A 21929-nucleotide genomic window follows, 5' to 3' on the forward strand; every position below is an offset into this window, starting at 1 on the left:
GAGAGCTTACGATCTCAAGGAGCTTACATTCTAGGCAGACAACTAAGTATCTACAATAAGTGTAAATAACGTTATGAATAAAGTCATAATACATAATGTCATGAAAAGACATCTAATTTTTATTATTATTTTTATTAGGGCTCTAATTTTATAATTAATTTTTCCATGATTTGGGAGTCCAGTTTCAACTGGAATTTATTCTGATGTACTACGAAGATCTAACTTAAATTTTCCAAATGATATCCAATTGTTCCAGAGTTATTTGCTGAATTAGTCTTTTATTGTGCTACTTTTGACTTACTTAATCATATCCTACATTCTTATAAATATATAAAATGTTCTATAATTTTCTAGGCTTTTTCTTTCTTTTTTTTTTTTTTTTAAAGATTTTATTTATTTATTCAACAGAGAGAGAGACAGCCAGCGAGAGAGGGCACAAGCAGGGGGAGTGGGAGAGGAAGAAGCAGGCTCATAGCAGAGGAGCCTGATGTGGGGCTCAAACCCATAACGCCGGGATCACGCCCTGAGCCGAAGGCAGACGCTTAACCGCTGTGCCACCCAGGCGCCCCATTCTAGGCTTTTTCTGTCTCTTAATGCAGCTGTTACTAATTGAGGCAAACCAATACCAATGTGGTTTTTTTCCACAGGTTGACAGAACATTTTGACATTTATCAGGGCAAGTCCTCTGTCACTATTTTTCCTTTTGAACATGTTCTGTTTTCTGATATTTTGCCTTTTGACATTAAATTTATAGTATTTGCCAACTTAAAAAAACGCAAGTGCCTGGATTTCGTATTAAATTAAATCTATAAATTTATTTGGAAAGAATTTACATTTTTGTAATATATAGCTTTCCCATTCAGGAACATAGTAAGTTTATCCATTTATTAAAGTCTTTAGGTTTAATTTTCCTCACGTATACATTTCTTGTGATTAGCCCCATTTATTTACTTTTTAGTTTTGTGAATGAGGACTTTATTCCATATTTTCTAACAGTATAGACTTTCACATTTTTATTTTATGTGACCGCTACAAAACCCTTTTTTTTAGCTTAATAATTTTACACTTGACTCAAATTTTCAGGGAAGGTAGGTAAGATCATCTACAAATAATTTTACTGTGTACATTTCAATAATCATATTTTGATATTCTATTGTACTGCCTAGAATTTCTAGGAAAATATTGAATAACAATTATGATAGCAGGCATTCCTGTCTTAATTTAAAGAAAATGCCTCAAGAGTTTCATCAATACATAGGTCATAGATGTTAGAGAAATATATTGTCTATCACATTAAAGATAATTCACCTATTTCTAATTGTTGGTATTGAATTTTTTAAGTCTTTGGGCATCTGTTGAATTTTTCTTCCTATGGTTTACTTTGGTAAAGTAATGGATTTTTTTTTTTAAAGATTTTATTTATTTATTTGACAGAGATAGAGACAGCCAGTGAGAGAGGGAACACAAGCAGGGGGAGTGGGAGAGGAAGAAGCAGGCTCATAGCAGAGGAGCCTGATGTGAGGCTTGATCCCGGAACGCCGGGATCATGCCCTGAGCCCAAGGCAGACGCTCAACAACTACACCACCCAGGCGCCCCAAGTAATGGATTTTCTAATACTAAATCATTCTTGCTTGACTAGTATAAATTCCACTTAGCCATCTCTTTTAATACTTCTCTGGATTAGAACTGCCAGGATTTTATTTAAGATCCCTGTATCTATAATAGTGATACTTAAACTTTTAGGGTCATGAACCCTTTTCACTATCTGATGAGAATTATGAACTCTCTCCCTAGAAATAGAACATTAACATAAAATTTTGCATACCATTAAAGGACTCCATAGCCCTAAGTTTAAGAGCTCACGAATTTATTATCATTAACTTCTTATTTAGATGGTTTCCATGCCACTGCCATATCTTTAATACTATGTCCTCCCCAATCCTAATTTCTACATTCTTTTGGTCCACTAGAGGATATATGAGAAAATTTTCCAGAAGGGCATACAGATGGTATGTTTTCTGAGCATCTGTAGGGGTTAAGTCTGGTGCTAACCTGTTTTTTGAGGGGTTTTTTTTGGTTTTTGTCTCAATACTTCTAACATGCTTATAGTTTAATAGACACTAAAACTTTTTTAATGAGTGTTTATCTAATAATAATTCTCATTACTGTGGTACTTGGTGAAGCCTCTTACCTCCAGACTTGATATTTTCTTACACTCAAAAGTTATCTTTTTTGTTGTTTCTGTTCTGCTTATTCTAGCTTCTGGTGTTTTTGTTTTAGTTCAGAATAAAATATGGCAGATTTTTCCATAAGCAATGCTTTTGTAGTGCAGGTTTATATTATTTTTTAAAATATTGAAAATATCTACATTTCATATTTTTGTAAGTAACAAATTTACAAATGGAAAAGATATGTATTTTTATTTTCAGAGTTGTCAGAGCAATTTTGAATCCTAGTTTAGACACTGTGATTTCCTTCACCGTAAACAGCAGCACACTGACCCTAATCTTACCACTTTTGCTTGAAATGCTTACATTTTCTAAAGAACTTTATAACATAGGGATGATCCTGAAACCATTTCTACAGCATTCACTGGAGTTATTGTTTTTCTGTTAGTAGCTTCTTTTTTAGGACAGTAATTTTTCATCATTCTCTTTTTTTTTCTCATCTATTTGCCCCTTTCTTCTACATTTTGGATAATCTTATAGATCCCAGATTACATCTTTAATCTCTTTAATAGGTGACTTTCACAATGAATACTTTCTTAAAAGAAAGCCTAGGATAAAACTGATCACTGCACTACTATTTATAAATAGGAAATATTTAAAACCAATTTAATTACCCATCTTTAAAGGAATGGATAAATAAAATGTAGTACTTCACATTATGAAAAACCAAACAAGAGTTAAAGGGAATGAAACACATCTATACATAGCAATATGACTAGATCTCCAAATAATACTAAGAAAAACAAGATGACACACGTATGAACATTTCCATGAAATTTAAAAACTATGATAGTACTATATATTGTTTGTGGCTATATGAATATTAAAAAATTAACTAGAGCAATAAATGATGATAGTGGTTCTCTTGGAAAGACAGATGGGGAAGGAACTTGTCAGGGCAAGAAGTTAGGTATGGATCAAAGAGACACACTTTCTCTTTCTCTCTCTCTCTCTTTTTTTTTTTTTTTTAAGAAACTGAAAGTTTCATTTAACAATGAAATGTTAATAACTGTTAATTCTAGATTGTGTTTGGGTTTTGCTGTATTCCCTTATATGTTTTTAATCTTTTAAATTTCCTGAAAAGACAGTAAAAAAATACTCGATGAGAATGTAGCTAAAAGATTAAGGCAAATCCAATGGGGAAAAAAACAATCATGAGGAAAGGTTTTATTTCCCCTTAAATAATTTCAATCTGTTTTAGTATTTTTGAATAATGTTGGGGGCACATTCCATAGTAAGATATATATTCTATAATGTACCTTTTGCTTTACTTTTCCATTTAAATTGTATCTTCTTTAGCCTAGTCCACTTTAGTATTGCTTTTATTCACTTGTTTATTTTGGTATCCAGTATTTCCTTGTTTTATAAAGTGTGTGCCTGGAATTGCTTTTCTTTTATTAAGTGTTACATTCCTTCCTACCACATTTTCTTATAAAGCATAGCACACTCCAAACTTTAAGCACTTCTATTTATTTGTCTACCTGAGAAATAACCTCCTCTCTGTCTTGTCCTCATTCAATGTTCACTGTAATAAATTCCCTTAGGCTCTCACAGCTTTGTTGTTTTGATATACGTTACTCACTCTCAAATGATTTTATTTATACATCTACAGGGTTGTATAACCAGTAAACCAAATGTTTTATTTTCCATTTCAACTTGCCTTAACCAAAAACATTATGTTTCAGACTGGCTTCTGTGGCATCCTTTTCTACAAATCTTTTTATTTGATTTTCCCTATTTCAACTATGTTCTTCTTTTGTTCCTGTTTTGCTTTTTTTGGGCAAGAGAAATATGGAATACTAATCTGATGGCTCAAAAGGTTCCTCTCTGAATATGAAAAGATTAACTTAGGGTATATGTAAGAGAGAAACAATCTGGGTTATCCTTAGTTCTTAAATAAGAACTAATGTTTGTACTGCAGTTTATAGTTTACAATGTACTTTTACATAATCTCCTCATGTGACAATAAGTACAGCTCCAAGTTAGTCATTATTGGAACAATACACAATTGATGAGGGAACAGAAGGCAAGTTGAGGACAAAGCAGAAACTGACACCCAGCAACCTCTCCACCCCCCATGGGATGTACGTGACATTCCTCAGGCACTCCTGGTTGCCCTAAAGGACAAAGAAACAGTTAACCTATAGATATCACAATCCTGCAAGACTTGAGTCTCCCTCAGTTTGCAAATGTCTCAGCAGTTTATAAGAACAAGGCACTTCTATCACTAACCTAGTTTCCAGAAGGGAATGTAAATACAACTAAATGTCTTATAGCCTGCAGACCACAGACAGATACTTCTAGGAATCCAGGACATTCCCAACCATCTTCATGTTAATGCCTTACTAGAGGGGCAAACAACCTTAACTTGACAATGGCAAGGCCTCTGGTATCCTGTAAATCTTCTTTAACATATGAAAGTCCTTTCTCAACCTCCCTTTTTCCTTACCTTCCCCCAACCCCATAGTATTTAATCAACCACTCCTCACAACCCAGGGCAGTTCCTTCTACCCACGGGTCCTGTCCCTGTGCTTTAATATACCACCAATTTTGCACCAAAGACGCCTCAAGAATTCTTTCTTTGTCGTCGGCTCTGGACTCCACCCCACTGAACCTCACCTATATTCTACAACCACATCATATGGCGCCTGAACGTGGGACTTTGAGTCTTTACATCCGGACTCTGAGCTTCGGTGCAAAATTGGTGAGTACTTTCCCTTCTCCTTTACTCTCCTTTCTGGGGATTCTTCAAGGAGTACGGTCTTATTGGAACACTTTCATGTCGATAGGTCAGGCTTGCAATCCTCTAGCCCATGGCTACTCTATGGGGAGGAAAAAGCCTGCCTTTTGGCTGGAAGTTAGTACCCTGGCCGGGATGGTAATAAGACCCAGAAACTTGATGCCCTCTTTTTACTGCTGTCCTTATACAAAGTCGTCTGTCTTGGGCACGGGACAGCCACCTAAGTGACTAGCACGGCTGCCAATCTTAAGACTCCCGTGTGAGGTTTCCTTCTGATGGATCTAATGCGATCCCCTCCACATCCCTGGTCTAGCCGCTTCTGGCCGTGGGACCTCCACTCGGAGCCGGCAGAAACCAGTACCCGACTGAACTAAAACCCACCCCGGGACCCCTTCCTAGGGAAGTTGGCTGTAAAGACCACCTGTGTTGGAATGTCGCTTAGACCATGATGGACTTCTATCTTTACTGTTTTCCGTCAGTGTCGTCTACTATTACTTAGGCTACAAAATTTGATAATTTTTCCTGGTTAAACTTTTCTAGTGTTCTCCATGGGTTAAAAACAGCTGGTTCTTCAAGGCAAGGTAAAATACTTTCAAGGCAAGACAAAATAAGGCGTGACCTTCACGGCATTGACCTTCAAGGCATAGTATTTCAGTCCATTCACCAGGCGCACCCATCGGCAGCCTAGGATGCGATGGGGTAGGGGAGGGATGGCGGCATCCCTCCTATGGGCCTTTTACGGCAGGAATGCCTTCACAGGAAGGCAGGATTGTGATCAATAGTGATGTCTTGTTTGAGGGACTCCACCGGTCGCTTTTGACACATGGGAACCTCTGACATATCCTGCGTGGGATGCCACCCAGAAGTCGGGGGGGATTTGGTAATGGACCTAATTTACTTATCTGAGCGTGGCCTCAGTAGGCTGCTTCTTCGGTTCCCAAGGATTCTCCCTTGGGGTGCCTTTTAACCCACTGGAATCAATTCGGATTGCAAAATTTAGGAAAGTACTGATCTCCTGTAACACTGCATGGTTTCAATGGGGTCTATCCGTTAGATCTCTTCTGTAAGGAACCAAGCAAATGGACCTAGGGTACCTTCCTTGCTCGTACCTAGGCCTTCATTGCTCTACACCAGGACCCCGACCTAAGGGCCTCTTGAAGAATGTGTTTGCCCGAATGGGTCAGGTAGTAAACTCTCTCCTGACATATTGGATGATAATTATCTAAATAGGCCGCCTCCGAGTAAACACAGGTTGCTGGAGGAAACACAGGCCATCTCACGCAAAGGGGACTCTTGACTCTCTTCTCTATCACTGTTCCTTCTAACAGATGTGGGGGCTTCTCCCTCACTCATTTCCCGGGTTAATGGCTATAACTGGAGCCATCTGTGGTTAGTCTCCCTCGGGACAGGGACTTTAAGGAATATTCCCAAGCAGCTGCCGAAACTCCCTTTGTTTCGGGGAAATTCCCTGTCTTCTCTGGCCTGACATACACTGCCTATTCCCCCTTGTTGGCAGGAAAACAAGGCGTCTGCTCCTGTTGGACCTGAAGCTGATGAGCTCTAAAACCGGGAACCCTTTCTCTGCCTTCTGGCACCGCTTTGTCTCCTGTCTCCCCCTCCCCCTTCCTCGTGCCTCAGGCATCGTGGCTCCTCCTCCCCTCTCCGTCAAGAAGCGAGGAAGAGCACCCCCTGGACTTAACACCATGCACTCCAGGTTTCCCCACCAGTGTCTCAGGTAAAAATTGACAATGGGGAGGATCCAGGTGGAACATAATTCAGTATTTTAAGTTAAGCGTGTTGGTTTAATTAAGATAGGCATGTCTTTAAGTTATCAGCACTAAACGTGAAACTTTTATTCTATCAATAGGTTTACTAAAGTTCAAACGTGTGTTACCTCTGTTGTGAGTTGTTAGTAAAAAGACTAAAATAATTGTCTTAGAGTTTTCATGGGTAATTGTTAAAAGAGCTTTCAAAGTCTTTGCTAACCTGAATTTTTAAGGTTTTGCTTGGATGGTAAATGGGATTGAATTCATTGGACATCTAGGTCTTTTTAAAATAGGATACAGTGATAAAGCATTGAGTACTGGATGTGGGTTTGTGCTTTTGACTTCTTATTGCAAAGAAACTAAGGATATTTAAATCTATTGGTAAACAAGTTTTGTGCTTAATTGATTCATAAATTTACCATCTAAACGTTTTGGTGTAACAGTTCACAGTTGGTTACTACTTAGTTTTCACTGGAGACTAAGGTTTCTAAGAAACTCTACTAAATGTAATGAAGGATGATGGAAAGAAGGGAAGCAACTCTGTATGTACAAAAGGAGGAGATACGTAAGGAGAATACGGAAAGCATTTTTTTGTTGAGGGTAACAATTGTCCGAAATAAGATGGTTATTTGGAAAGATAGTATGGGATAAAATCTGAATGAAAAAGAAAGCTGTAGAAGGAAATCTCTGGAAAGGAATTTTAGGTGTGGTCAGAACTAAAAGTGAAATGAATGGATTTTTAAGATACAGTGGTCTATGTCTGCTTTTTCTCTGTTTAAAAAGAGAAATGTTTCTTGAATTGTTCAACTGCTCTGGATAAGATAATGTAAACAGTTTTCTCTTTGCTCAGAAAACAAAGTTTCTATGTTTTGTCATTAACAGGTCTTCAATTTCTTAGTTAAAACTTCTCCTATTAAGCTAAGTTTTGCTAACAACTTAGAACCCTAAATATTTGCCTTTCAAATCTCTTGTCACCTTGGTTACATATAAATAGTTTTGAATAATCTGTAATCCTATTCAGGCATGTGCTATAATTTTAAGGTTTTAACAAACTTTACCAAGATTTAAATTGTAAATGAAGTCTCTTTAACTCAATAGGCCTTTTTCCTTGGTATGCTAAGTTACTCTGGAAGTACCATTAAACAAATGATAAGCTTTAGGTTACATTTGGGTAAATGGTGTACTCTTCTGGAGATTATATACAATTCCTAAAGTTTTAATGTTTTAATATAAGGTCATCATCACTCTTTTCCGGCTATTGAAAGTCTTACGTGTCACAGAAGAAACCTGATTTTCTTGCCAGCTATATTGTAAACTCTCATCAGTTACTAATCATGTCCATTCTGTATTTTTGTCATTTATACTTGTTCTTACTCTCCTGTAAAATGAGTTTAATCTTCAAGGAAATTCATGTGAAGGACTTCAGGATATCTTTATACAATCCTAAAACTGAAATGAGTAAGAATTTCCAGAATTAACTAAAGCTGCATTCAAACTGAACAAGAATTAGAAATATAGGACTAAATAAGCTAAAAGATTATAGTGTTGTGACTCTTGTTTAAAACATTACTGGTTTTCTAATGTTTGCTCTTCCAGATTGAAGAAACTTTCTCTTAAGACATCAGTGATATACAGAAATAATAATAAAGCAAATTAAAGCATTTAACTTTTCTCTCTACCTGAACCCTCTGAAATTAAAAAGGTCTCAGTACTCTTTCTTCCATGGCAATCATAATCATTTGCAAAAGTTCAATAAGTATTGTTCTCCTTGTAACAGGACACCATTGGAAACACTGGTTATTTTACCATAAGGCTTTGACTGGAATGTCATATTTGAGAGACATGCATAGACTCAGATATGACCAAACAGCTTTCAGGAACTAAGGTTGACTTTATGAAGCCTGGAGCCATAAAGCCCCCTGGCAATGTTGGCTCGATCCCTTGCTTACAGAGTTCCCAGCAGCCTCACCAGGTGAGTAAAGAATGTCACTTCCTGGCAGGTGCAGGAACCTCAGGATATATTGGGGACCTCATGAAGAGGAATTTGCCCAAATCTACAGGTATTGCAGGCACGTCTGATGGCAAGTACTTGGCTTCTGGCATGGAGAGGCTACTAAAAGTTCAACCTGGAGATTCCTTATAAAAGTTCCAGCAAAGCAGATTCTAAAAGATCTATGTGATCAGTCACTATTCTTGCTGAGATTATGTTAATAATTAGGCCAAGTTTGTTAAAACTGGATTTGTTTTGCAAACAAATTAGTCCTGATTTGGCTCTCTCTGGAAATGAGGGTTATTTTAGAGAGAAAAATTATGTTTAAATAACCCACCTTTGTGGAATTTAAATTCTAGATCTGATTGTCCTTAAATTTATTTGCTAAAGCTAGACAACTTGAGGTGAACTTCAGAGAAATAGCTTTTTTCTATTTCGATACAACAGCTCATGTATAGATAATCTTCATGCTTTTTATTCTATGGGGCTAATAACAGAACTCTATGGGCATATAATTAATTATTTGAACAACTGGGAAATAGGATTGATTCCCCAATGCTTGTATAACTCGGCTATATCACCTTGACCAATTCTATGGCTGGGATGATGATATCGTTCCTTAAAAGCCAGAGCATACCCCACTCCATAGGGTTAACTTTGGGCTTGTGGAGATAACGGATGACCTCACTTTCCTTGTGATTGGACTGGATGTTGACTTGGGGATGCCCTTATCTCTTCACAAGGCTTGCCCCACTTGCCAGTGATTGCTTGCTAATTAAGATACTAAGGCTAGACCTCAAGCAAAGAGGGCTTCTTAATGGTTTCATCCCGCATAGTTATGTTTATCCTAGAAGCCACCTCTATGGATGTACAATTACAAGGAGAGGCTTTAGCTGAGCATACAACAGCCCTCCTGGTAAAAGGAGCCTCAAAGCTCACTATGGGACAGTCTCTGCCTGTAATGACTTCATATCAGGTCCAGAATGTTTTAGAGACCAAAGGCCACCAGTAGGTGATAGGAGGCTGACTTACTAAATACCAGGTTCTGCTTCTAGATATGCCTGAAATAATTAAAACTTGTCAGACTTTAAACCCAGCTACCCTTAAGCCTGGACCTGACCACTGTACTTCTATAGAGCATAACTGTACGGAGGTTATTGATCTTGTCTATTCTAGTCAACCAGATTTAAGATGTCCCTATTGAAAATACAGAGGGCAATTGGTACACCAATGGTAACAGTTTCATGGAAAAAAGGGGTAAGAAAAACTGGGTATGCTATAGTCAAGTCTAACTCAAAGACTGTTGAGGTCAAAGCCCTGTCAGCAAACATGTCTGCCCCCAAAGCAGAATTAATAGCGCCCACCTGTGCTTTGCAATTGGCGAAAGCCTTAAAAACGTTTATATTGACTTCAAATATATTTTCCTGGTCCTCCATGCTCACGGTGCAATTTGGGAGAAAAGGGGATTATTATCAAGCCATAACTCCCCAGTCAAATAGGGGCCTGAAATCATTGCATGTATGGCCCTCCAAAACCAAGTAGCCCTTGAAATCCTGAGTGCAGTTCAAGAAGGCTCAGTATTATATGACTGGCTCCTGGCTGGGACCCAATGGCTATGCAGCCCTAATCTGTGGCCATGGCTTCCCCCAGGCTGGATAGGCCACTGTATTCTGGGTTCTGCCTGGATGCATGGATACATTATTAAAACCATTACCAAACCTCCAAATTTAAACGATAGTGGACATGTTCTGTGTCTCATTGGTGACCACGTAGCATCTACCTTTGTTACCTTTTTGAGACTGGAAAATATTGTTTGGCACATGGAAACTCTTTAAGTACATGGTCAAAGCCCTATGACACTCAAAATAGCGTTTCTCGGTTAAATGCTAGGGTAACACAAATATGTAAAGCAGCTTTACGAAACAGAATTATATTAGATGTTTTTAACTGCTACATAAGGTGAAACTTGTGCTAGCATAAAAACAGAATACTGTGTATACAATCCAGATTACTACAAAACATATCTGGGTTTCTACCTGACATGAATGCTCAAATTGGTGCTTTAAATGATCTCCTTTAGTAACTGCTCTAAACTCCTAGACTAGAGGAAAATTATCAAAGGTCAACTATCAAAGGTCTTTTACTCAGACTTCTATTTATTAACCTTGTTTTGTCATTTCCGGTGTCTCCCTTCCTAGTGCCAAGATTCCTTCACTGCCATAACTTCCAGCTAACAGATAATCCCTTCTATTCAAGGAGATTCATCTATGTTGTCCATGTTGGATTCAGCAGCCTCCCTTTTGTAACTCCCCTATACATTTCCCAATTGAACAATACTGACCCATAGGTAGGGATATCTCTACGCCCCTATCCAGCAGGAAGATGTTACAGAAGATGAGACATTATACCTTCAACAACCTTAAAGATTTAAGGGTCAGAATTGTTCAAGGGGGAAATGATGAGGGAACAGAAGGCAAGTTGAGGACAAAGCAGAAACTGACAAACAGTTAACCTATTGATATCACAATCCTGCAAGACTTTTGAGTCTCCCTCAGTTTGCAAATGTCTCAGCAGTTTATAAGAACAAGGCATTTCTATCACTAACCTAGTTTCCAGAAGGGAATGTAAATACAACTAAATGTCTTATAGCCTGCAGACCACAGACAGATACTTCTAGGAATCCAGGACGTTCCCAACCATCTTCATGTTAATGCCTTACTAGAGGGGCAAACAACCTTGACAATGGCAAGGCCTCTGGTATCCTGTAAATCTTCTTTAACATATGAAAGTCCTTTCTCAACCTCCCTTTTTCCCTACCTTCCCCCAACCCCATAGTATTTAATCAGCCACTCCTCACAACCCAGGGCAGTTCTTTTCTACCCACAGGTCCTGTCCCTGTGCTTTAATATACCACCAATTTTGCACCAAAGACGCCTCAAGAATTCTTTCCTGGTCGTCGGCTCTGGACTCCACCCCATTGAACCTCACCTATATTCTACAACCTCATCACAATTAGACCTACTCAGGACTAAAATTTTTAATAGTAAACATGCTGGGAAAACTGGTAATTTGGAATTTAAGATTTCAAAAAACTTAGCCAACCTGGCTTAAGTGTATTCTTCCGGTGACTAAATTAAGAGGTATAAGGCTTGAGTTATTAGACAATTAACAAAGGGAGAAGTACCTTTTATACTGAAGCAGAGTTAGAAAACAAAAAGCAGAAAAACATGGAAATGAAACACTTGATACGAACTTTAGAAATGATTTTCTTCTCTGTGCCTCATTTCATAAAGTCAAAGAAAACCAACTTACTACAAGCTCCAGAAGTAACCTAGTTTCATTCCAATTTTATGGGGAGAAGGGTTAACTTTCTATATATATGAAGATATATTACTAGGAAAAAACCTCCCAGTCCTATGCATAGTGTTGTAAAACTAGTTACTCACCCACCAAAAATATAAAAATGCTGGAGGTAAACAAAGGGTAGGTAAGTAAGTACGGTATTGTCTGCATCTGTTTGCTAGCTTCTAGATAGGGGCTGCTCGGTTTGGATGTGCCTTGAGAACTGTTTTGTCATTAGACACCTTGAACTGCAAGGCTTCTGAGGTCTGCCAACAAATGTCCTAGCTTTTGGCAAGTCTGATGTAAAAAGTCATTCTACCCTTTGATGTCCACTGAAGGGGCATATTAAAAAAAAAACTATATAAACTACAGTTACTTTAAAAACTGTAGCAGATAACATTTGTTTTCTGCTCAATCGTTTCTTTGGTCATCCTATTCTGAGAGGCGGCCATTTTAATATCAGGGTACTCAAAGCTGTTGGGACATGTATTCACGCTGGGCTATTTACAGTCTCAAGAATTTATATCAATACATAAAAAAAAAATACACACCATGAGGTGACACTGGCACTGGCAGGTCATATACTGCTTAGCTAGGACAGCTATGTTAGACTATGCTGGAACAGAAGAACCAACTGGTAACAGACGGAGAGAAGCAGAGCTAAAAAATGCTGACCTTGATTGACCTCAGGTAATGACTCCCCAGTTCCAATTCTAGTCCCTATATAGCCTGCTGTTACATTTTTTGTTCTTAGACACCTCATTTTATTTACATGTGTGTATATCTAAGGTTCGGGATGTATGTGTGTGTATGTACCCATTTAAAAAACCTCTTTTGGGTGTTTGTATGCATGTCATGTGAAAAGCCAAATGGCTTAAATTCACATCTGTCTTTTCACAGTGGGGCAAACCTATTTCCACCATGTATGTCTGGTATATGTCTAATAAATTCTGCTACTTAAGCGGCTTGAGTAAGTGTATGTTCCTGACAAAGTACCTAAGGAAAAGAATTAAGTCAGGTTTCTTAACATCACAAAAGTAGATAACCTTTGAACTATTGGAATAAAATTTTTGTTTTTATATTTACCTAGGTCATAGCTCAATTATAAGGAAAAGGAATTTAAATCAACTACAGAATAAAATACAGAAGGCGAGGCTTTTGTTTTTGTCTTTTTTTTTTTTTTTTATCAGACCTAAGATTTTCACTCTGGTTTGCCATTGATAAATTGTATGACTTTGAGCAATTCAGCTGGGATTGAGAACCCCGGGCTTAAGTTATTCCCCATTTAGTTTGCCAGTTTGCCTATGTAACTAATGGCTTGCTAGATGTTTAATTACTGAAAGCAAAATAAGTAATAAGGAAATACAAAATGAGTAAGAAGAAATATAAAAGAAATTATTTAGATTTTAATTTATTTGACAGAGAGCGGAGAGCAGCAGAGGGAGAAGCAAACTCTGAGCTGAGCAGGGAGCCTGAGGTGGGACTTGATCCCAAGACCCTGGGATCATGACCTGAGTCAAAGGCAGAGGCTTACATTCCCTTCTGGAAACTAGGTTAGTGATAGAAATGCCTTGTTCTTATAAACTGCTGAGACATTTGCAAACTGAGGGAGACTCAAGTGTTGCAGGATTGTGATATCAATAGGTTAACTGTTTGTCAGTTTCTGCTTTGTCCTCAACTTGCCTTCTGTTCCCTCATTTCCCCCTTGAACAATTCTGACCCTTAAATCTTTAAGGTTGTTGAAGGTATAATGTCTCATCTTCTGTAACATCTTCCTGCTGGATAGGGGCGTAGAGATATCCCTTACCTATGGGTCAGTATTGTTCAATTGGGAAATGTATAGGGGAGTTACAAAAGGGAGGCTGCTGAATCCAACATGGACAACATAGATGAATCTCAACCTCCCTTTTTCCTTACCTCCCCCAACCCCATGGTATATAATCAGTCACCCCTCACAACCCTGGTGCAGCAGTTTTTTCTGCCCATGGTACCTGTCCCTGTGCCTTAATAAACCACCATTTTGCACCAAAGATGTCTCAAGAATTCTTTTGGCTCCGGACTCCACCCCCACTGAACCTCACCTGTATTCCACGACCTCATAAAGTACTTAGAATTTGAAAAGCCAACATGGAGTAGGTAAGAAAAGTAAAAATTAAACTAATTTTCCTTTTTGACAAGGTTTGATAATATCTGGCAAGGATATAGAATGCTATTGCAGTAAATCTTGATTTCCTCTGACAGCTTGTGAGAAAGAGAAATGTAGGTGGGATAACGGTAGAGGTAAGTAAATTCACACTTGGTCCAACAGCTTTTTCTGAAGAGTAACAATAGAACAGTGAGCCAGAAAGGTTTTATCTTCGGTCCTGTCCTATCCAATATTGTTTTCAGTGAGTATAATAAAGACTAGACAACTCATGTAATATATTTGTAGAAGAAGGAAAGCTAGAAGGGAAAGACAATATAAAAGGAGATTCAAAATTCATAAGGATTCGGATAAGCTAGGAAAATGAACTTAAAACCAAAAAGAGACACTTAAGAATAAACCAACTCCTGCATTTAGGTTTAAAATAAAATTTTTAATAAAATAAAACAGAAGATGGGAGACTGTTGGTAATTTATATGAAAAGGAATCTTATATTTTAGTGATTTAAAGTGATTGAACTTGTTTTTAAAAGGTTTTAAAATTTTATGCTATGTATCAGAAGACCAGAATTTCTAGGTTCCTCTGGAAGTATTGTAAAATAAGTTTTATGAGTCTTTTAGACTCAAACCGTAAGGACATCTCTAGTATTTGCAGATGTAAATCATATGTAAAATAGTGTCAATCTGCAACTCTCATAAATCCTAAAACAATAACAAAAAGATTCTACATTGACAATGTTTTTGTCAATTTATGCAGCTGAAAGGACAAAATAAGTCAATCGAAGAACTTTCTCTATAAAGACACTTTGTTTTTTGAAATTCTGTTCCGTGGACTAGCACAAAATACTTTGAGAAACTTCCCTTAAACTAGTTCTTGAAAGTTTTAGTACCAGCATTACCTACTAAAAATAAAGACTATGTGTGAGAGTGTCAGATTTCCTCGTACATAAGATTTCTTATACAAATTTACTTTATGCTAAGGAATCTTTACTGAAATGGTAAAAGGAGAAAGAAAAGGTCAGAAAAATTTAGCCTATTCTCATAAGCTGATAATGACAGAAATACTGTTTACTCTTTCTCAGTATTCCTTTAAAAGAAATAATCCAAGGGCATCTGGCCGGCTCAGTCAGTAGAGCATGCGACTCTTAAACTCCGGGTTGTGAGTTCAAGCCCCACTTTGGGTGTAGAGATTACTTAATAATAAAATTTTTAAAAAGAAAAAAGAAATAATCCAGGAAAAGTAATATTTTTAGTTACAAAATTGCAAACTTGGTAGCTTGGTAGATTTCAGTATATTAATAATTTACAGAAAGAAATATTTCAAGTGGAAGGAAGGGCAGAGGGAAAGGAGAGAATCTCAAACAGACTCCCTGCTGAACATAGAGCCCCACACCGGGCTCAGTACCACAGCCCATGAGGTCATGATCTGAGGCAAAATCAAGAGTTGGACACCTGACCAACTGAGCCACCCAGGCACCCTTCCACTAAGAAATTTTAAACTAAATTTTACTGAAAGACGTGATTACCTAGGGATATTAGCAAGTAAACAACTTGTTAAGGGACATGAACCTTTATCCTACGTATAATAATAAAATTTACCAATTTTAAAGCTTTTGAAGGGAAAATATCTTTTTTATATATTCTATCTACTCTTACATTAAATGATCTAGAAAGAGTACATCTCCTTCTGGGAGCGAAAGTATTAACAACATTATTAACTTATATACATACAGAAATGTACAGTCTTCTGGAAAGGTGTCTTCATATGATGTAGAGGGCAATGAACCTGATTTGTTTTCCTGTTCATTCTGGGTCACAGATGTATGATCTACATGAAGAAAATACAAACATAAGTAACAGGTACACCAAATTAAAAATCATTTACGGTGATATCTAAGTAATATCTTTATTGGTTAGAGATATATGGAGCCCTTAAATCTGCAAACATATTAAGATTTCAAAGTTAAGCCAAAAAATTAGGTGTCAATATTTTCAAAAACATTAAGAAAATAAGATAGGATAGTAAAAGATTTAGGGTAGAAGAGACTTCTGCTGGAAAAAACCCAGTTTGGCCTGAACTTTATCTGAATTTTAATCAACCTTTAAGGTGAACATTGGGTATCCTTATTTTTGCTTGTATTTTATAGAAAAATAATGTAACTACTACTAAAGGGTCACAAAATTGAAAGTTTATCTTTTGCTTTCTCATTGTTCAACTGCTACCTTCATTTTTGGAGGGTGGGGTATTTGGGTACCTCTTTTTGTATTTCCATTTGACTTTTCATATTACTTAGTCTATCTTTCTGTGCTTAATTTCATGCCATGTGTTTTCTTTTTCTACTTCATCTATTCTTACTCTTTAACATGACTACAATATAGAAATAAGCTGTGTATTTAATGAGAAAAATTATGGATTTGTATATAAGCATAATTAGAAATAAGACTTACTGAAAAAACATGGAGATTTTAAAAATAATCTTTAGATAAGGGAGGAAAGGGGAAATAATAACTCCTCAAGAAAACAGTATCTAATCCTTTGAGGATATAGTACATATTTACAGTTATACACAAGCAAGCAAAATGAACGTAATCAGTGGTTTGGGCAGTTGGATTTGGGATAGCTTGTTTTGATTTCAACACCAAGTCCTTTTGTTTATCCCAGCCTCAATATTCTTTTTAAAATAAATACTAACATGATGCTTTATTACTAGGAAGATTTTAATCCTTTGCATTTGCCAACAATGTCATTTACAGAACTCCCCAATTACTTAGTTACATATATTGCTCTACCACTGGCAAACATATACTTTTATTTTGATAAATTCATTATGTTTCAAATGAATTACATAAAAATATAATATTCAATATTTCTGTTGATGAAATTCTTACCAAAAAACCCCAAAATCCAATTTACTATTACTGAGAAATAAATTGTTTCAAAGAGGGAAAAAACCATTTAGGATTAGTACCTCTTACCATCTCCTGATTTTAAATGCTTCTTTCTTGCAAAACTAGTGTAATCAATCTCTTATACGTGTTGATTCCAAGTTCTACTGAAAGATACTGAGAAAGGCTGTTTTCTTAAAGAATCTACTCTTCTTAAATTGAGAATACTTTTGAACAACAAAAGGTTTCTTTAAAATAGACTGACGATGCTGGGCTATATTTTCAGATTTAAAACCTTAAGGTTCCAAATTATACCTTTAAAATTATTACAATTTGTTAACAGTATTTAACAGTATTAATTAAAATCCTGTAAAGTACTTCCCCAGCATTTTAGGAAATTGGAGATAGACTGATTTATATGAAAGTCATAAAACAACTTTTTGATTGTTCTCTTCTTAGTTTTGGTACATTATCTCTGATCAATTTCTTATAAAATGAATTTGTTTACGGTTTGCAAGACTGATGGTCTAATAATAATCTAGAAATAAAAAAATTTTATGCCAACTTATCTATGCCACAATATACCTTTCTAGTATTGTTCTTCTCACAAAGTGGGTTTATAGTAGTTTGGAGTCTTACACTTTTTTGAAGAGATAAATTTGTTCATTCTTTCCGTAGGAGATTTAGAAGAATGTGCATTTCCTATCTCTGGATGGGTAGGACTTTTTATTTAATAAGGAAAGTCATTTATGTAATTTACCAATAAAAATCTTACATTTTATTTTAAATTATCTTTAGGTAACCTGACATACTTCAGTCAATTAAGCCTGCTCCAAGTCAAGAAAATAACATTATATTCAAGATTAGAATTAGAAATCCACATACCCTTTATCAATGTTGAATTGTTACTTATGGTTGCTTCATTCACTAGAATCATTGCTTGGATGTATTCTGTTAAGGAAAGGAAAAAAGCATGAAAACAATCATTAGCATCACTTTCATTTATGGTGCCAGGTACTGTGCTAAACAGCTTACATACTGTATCTTATTTAGTCTTCATTAACTCCTCTGAGAGGTTCTTATGATTACCAGCATTAGAAACAGAAATTGAGGCTTAGAAGTTAGACTATTCCAAGAACACCTGGGTGTTTAAGTGGGTTAAGCACCCGACTCTTAATTTCAGTTTAGGTCATGATCTCAGGGCTGTGAGATCAAGCCCCGTGTGAGGCTTTGCATTGGGCATGGAGCCTGCTTAAGATTCTCTCCCTCCTCTCTCTCAGCCCCTCTCTCCCCCTCTCAAAACAAAAAACAAAACACACACACCTCAAAAAACACTATTCCAGGTCATTCAGCAAGGAGGTGGTAGAACTGGATTCAAAACTAGGTATATCTGACTCATGAAACGAATGGGAAGTAATGAAATGAAAAACAGTACTATTTTTTGGATAAGCAAACAAAAGATTAATGTCTTATGAATATCCAAAATGTATTAAGAATGGTCCAAAAGAAAATTTGCTTGAGAATCTTATGTCCTGAAGGAAAGGAGGTTCTACATAAAAATCTTAGGTTCTGCAAGCAACCAGGGTTGAAAACAGACATAGAAAAAATGAAAACTTGGCTAAGTGAACTGACAGCCGGTGTAGAATGCAAGTTCTGCCCTCAGAAGACTAGTAGGGTAAGTTCTGCTAAGTTTTATTTACTTTAATATTTTAAAAACACTAGGTGTCTCAGTGATGGAGTGATAATTTTTGTTATATTTTTCTATATGTACTAAAAGTTGTACAATGAGCAGATACTACTTTTGCAATACCCATCATCACCCCTCAAAGATGGTTACAAAGAGAAAAGATAAAATGGGGGGCAAACAAAGTAGCCTGAGAGAAAAAAGATAAATTCAGTAGTTGTTACTCAAAGTAATCATCTTCACCCTCTTACAAAGTGTCTATGGTATATGTGAAAGTAAGTTTTTATAGAAGCAGAGCACAAACACAAAGGAAACAACGCACGGTAGGCTCTTAGAAAATAAATGAATCGATTTGACTTTTAAAACAATACTGGCAATACAGAATACTGTATTGCCAATGGGTAATATTTAGCATTAAATGTATTGAAACTTTTGTGCTTCATACCTTTATTTGTGGCAGACCCATCTTTGATCTTTTGTTTCAGTGATTGCAGCACATTTTGCACTTGTTCAAATATGAAGTCCACTTTTCCATCATCTTCCAGCTCCATCCAGAAGGTTTTTGCATCACCTAAAATAAGTGAATAGCTTAAGAGCGCAATAGAAACAGCCTGTAAGCTCCCCAAGGCACATGTTACAGACAATCCACTTGGTTTCTAAATAACATCAAGGTTTAATTGGTCTATCACGTACCTTGAGAAAAAGATTTTGGTCATTGTTTCTTTATAAAGAACTAGGAACAAAGAGTATGACCTAAGTATTTCACTTATGTCTGCTAACATAAAAATACATTGCGAAGTTTAGTGATACTATTTCTGGTGTCCCTGTCAAACTGAAAGAATGGCTTCATTCTAGATTGGTGGTAGATGTATGCATCAACACATAAGAATTTTTATTTTTTTTTTATTTATTTTTTTTATTTTTATTTTTTTAAAGATTTTATTTATTTATTTGACAGAGATAGAGACAGCCAGCGAGAGAGGGCACAAGCAGGGGGAGTAGGAGAGGAAGAAGCAGGCTCATAGCAGAAGAGCCTGAATGTGGGGCTCGATCCCATAACGCCGGGATCACGCCCTGAGCTGAAGGCAGACGCCCAACCGCTGTGCCACCCAGGCGCCCCAACACATAAGAATTTTTAAAGTTTCAGGGATATAACCTCCACTGAATATGGAAGTGGATGGTTTTAGAATGAGACATCTCAACAATTGCTAAAATAACTAAATGTCCAACAATATTTTTAAAAATGTCTTTTATGTTTTTAAAATAATTATATGAAGCAAAAATACTGTTTAAACTTTTATAGGTAGCTATTTAGATGAGCCAATATTTCAGATGTCCAGCAAGTGAACACCTTAATCAAAAATTCCTAAAGAAAGGTGCCCGGCTGGCTGAGTCGGGAGATCATGCAACTCTTGATCTTGGGGTCATGAGTTCGAGCTATATGCTGGGGGTAGAGTTTACTTAAAAAAAATTTCCAAGAGGAAATAACTCTTTCAAAGCTGAAAACAGAAATACGAGAAAGACAATTAAACTAGTAAAAGCAAATCTCATATGTATACCATGTTAAAAAGTAAAAAAATACCCAAAATGTTAAAATTTATAATATGTTAAAATGTTAAATGTGAAAATACACAAAATGTTGAAAATTAATTTATAGGGACTTAAAAGAGGGACATAATAATTATTATACTTTGGAAAGATCACTTGAGAAGCCATTAAGAGGATTAATAAACAGAGACCCTGGTAAGTTTAACACATTTTCCTTAATAAAATTTAAACCTAGAACCTCTAAGTTTGGCAGTGGGGTGAGAATTTTCATAAAAGGCTTAGGCCTCATAGTCCCAAATCTCCCCGGCAAAGGCACCTTACCCAAAGGGGATCTCTGGCTAATTAGGGATGCTGTCACCATAGTAGCCTCAGAAGGGGTGTTGGTTTCCTGTTGACACAGGCCCGATGCCTACAACATAAGACCAAGCCTAGTTTTAACTCCCCATAGCACAGCTCAGACAAGGTTTCAAGATTTGAAATAAATGCAATGTGAGAGGACAAAAGCGATGAGGAATGATGCTTTAGAGGTGGAGGGACCATGACACGGACAGCGTTTCATGCCATGCTAAGCAACTCCATTTTTATATGAAAGACTATGGGAGCCACTCAGAAAGTTTAAGCATCTTATGATATGAATAGTTTCTTAGAAACGTCACTCAGGTGGCAGTGGGAAGAGGGAGGACTCAAGAATGATTTCTAATTTTCTGACCTGGGCAACTATAAGCACAGTAATATTCATTGAGATAAGAAAAAAAGATAAGGAACAAATGAAAAATTTAAGTAGGGCAAGTACACTGGGTACACAGGCTCCAGAGTAAGATCTGGTCCAATTACACGAATTCTGGAGTCAACAGCATACAAGTGATTGCTGAAGTCACAGAATAGATGTGATTAGGAAGTCACAGAATAGATGAGAAGGGGGTCTTCTGTATATAAGGGATGAGTGCAAGAAAAGAGAATCATGGAGATCAAGAAGGAGCAAACAGGTGGAAGGAACCCAGGACATAGCATATCGGGTCAATGGAAGAACAGACCTGGTAATTAACAATCTGGGCTATGGAATTCAGACGCATTTGTGTTTGAAACCCAGCCCTGCCAGTTTAAACTGTATGGCCATACGTATGAAATGGGAATAATAGCATCTACCTCATGAATTGATGTGCGGATAAGATGTGGCCTTTAGCAAGAAATTACTATATATGTGAAATACATATGTGAAATACATAGGAAGTATTTATATAGAGTAAAGATATATTTTTAAAGAAATTACTATATATAATTTAACAGGGAATATAGTCTTTAGCAAACGTGGGCAACTATTTTTTGAAAGACTTTCGCAAAATCCTTAAAATTAGTTTTTCACTGACAGATAACCAAAGAAATCACTGCTTTTAGACAAAAGTATTTGTGAAAGCACTTACCATGTTTCCTTTCATGCATATGAATGTATAAGACCACTAGGGATTTATCTTTATTTGAGGTGGATATCTAGACGGGAAGGATTTTGTAAGGTACTTAGAAATAGCTTCTGATAGCATTATAATCTGGGATCATACACAAGTCTCACATAACCTGAGAAAACAAGCAGTGATGCTCCAAAAC

The 21929-nt window shown here is 36.6% G+C and overlaps 1 protein-coding gene across 4 annotated transcripts in view; it reads right to left on the bottom strand.

The window, feature by feature from the left end:
• LOC100476962 (histone-lysine N-methyltransferase SETDB2) overlaps nucleotides 1-21929 on the bottom strand; it is a 91563-nt gene that overhangs the window by 55802 nt on the left and 13832 nt on the right. For 3 of the 4 annotated variants that reach the window (XM_034665130.1, XM_034665128.1, XM_034665127.1), the window contains 4 exons: nucleotides 20649-20736; nucleotides 19225-19350; nucleotides 17981-18046; nucleotides 15941-16037 (listed from right to left, as the gene is read on the bottom strand). In XM_034665130.1, coding sequence (XP_034521021.1) covers nucleotides 15941-16037; nucleotides 17981-18046; nucleotides 19225-19350; nucleotides 20649-20736 — 377 coding nt within the window. The remainder of the gene's footprint in view (nucleotides 1-15940; nucleotides 16038-17980; nucleotides 18047-19224; nucleotides 19351-20648; nucleotides 20737-21929) is intronic. The other variant, XM_011224826.3, reaches the window with a different exon arrangement.

This window comes from Ailuropoda melanoleuca, chromosome 7 (assembly GCF_002007445.2).
Source record: "Ailuropoda melanoleuca isolate Jingjing chromosome 7, ASM200744v2, whole genome shotgun sequence".
In the NCBI taxonomy this organism is placed as follows: Eukaryota; Metazoa; Chordata; class Mammalia; order Carnivora; family Ursidae; genus Ailuropoda; species Ailuropoda melanoleuca.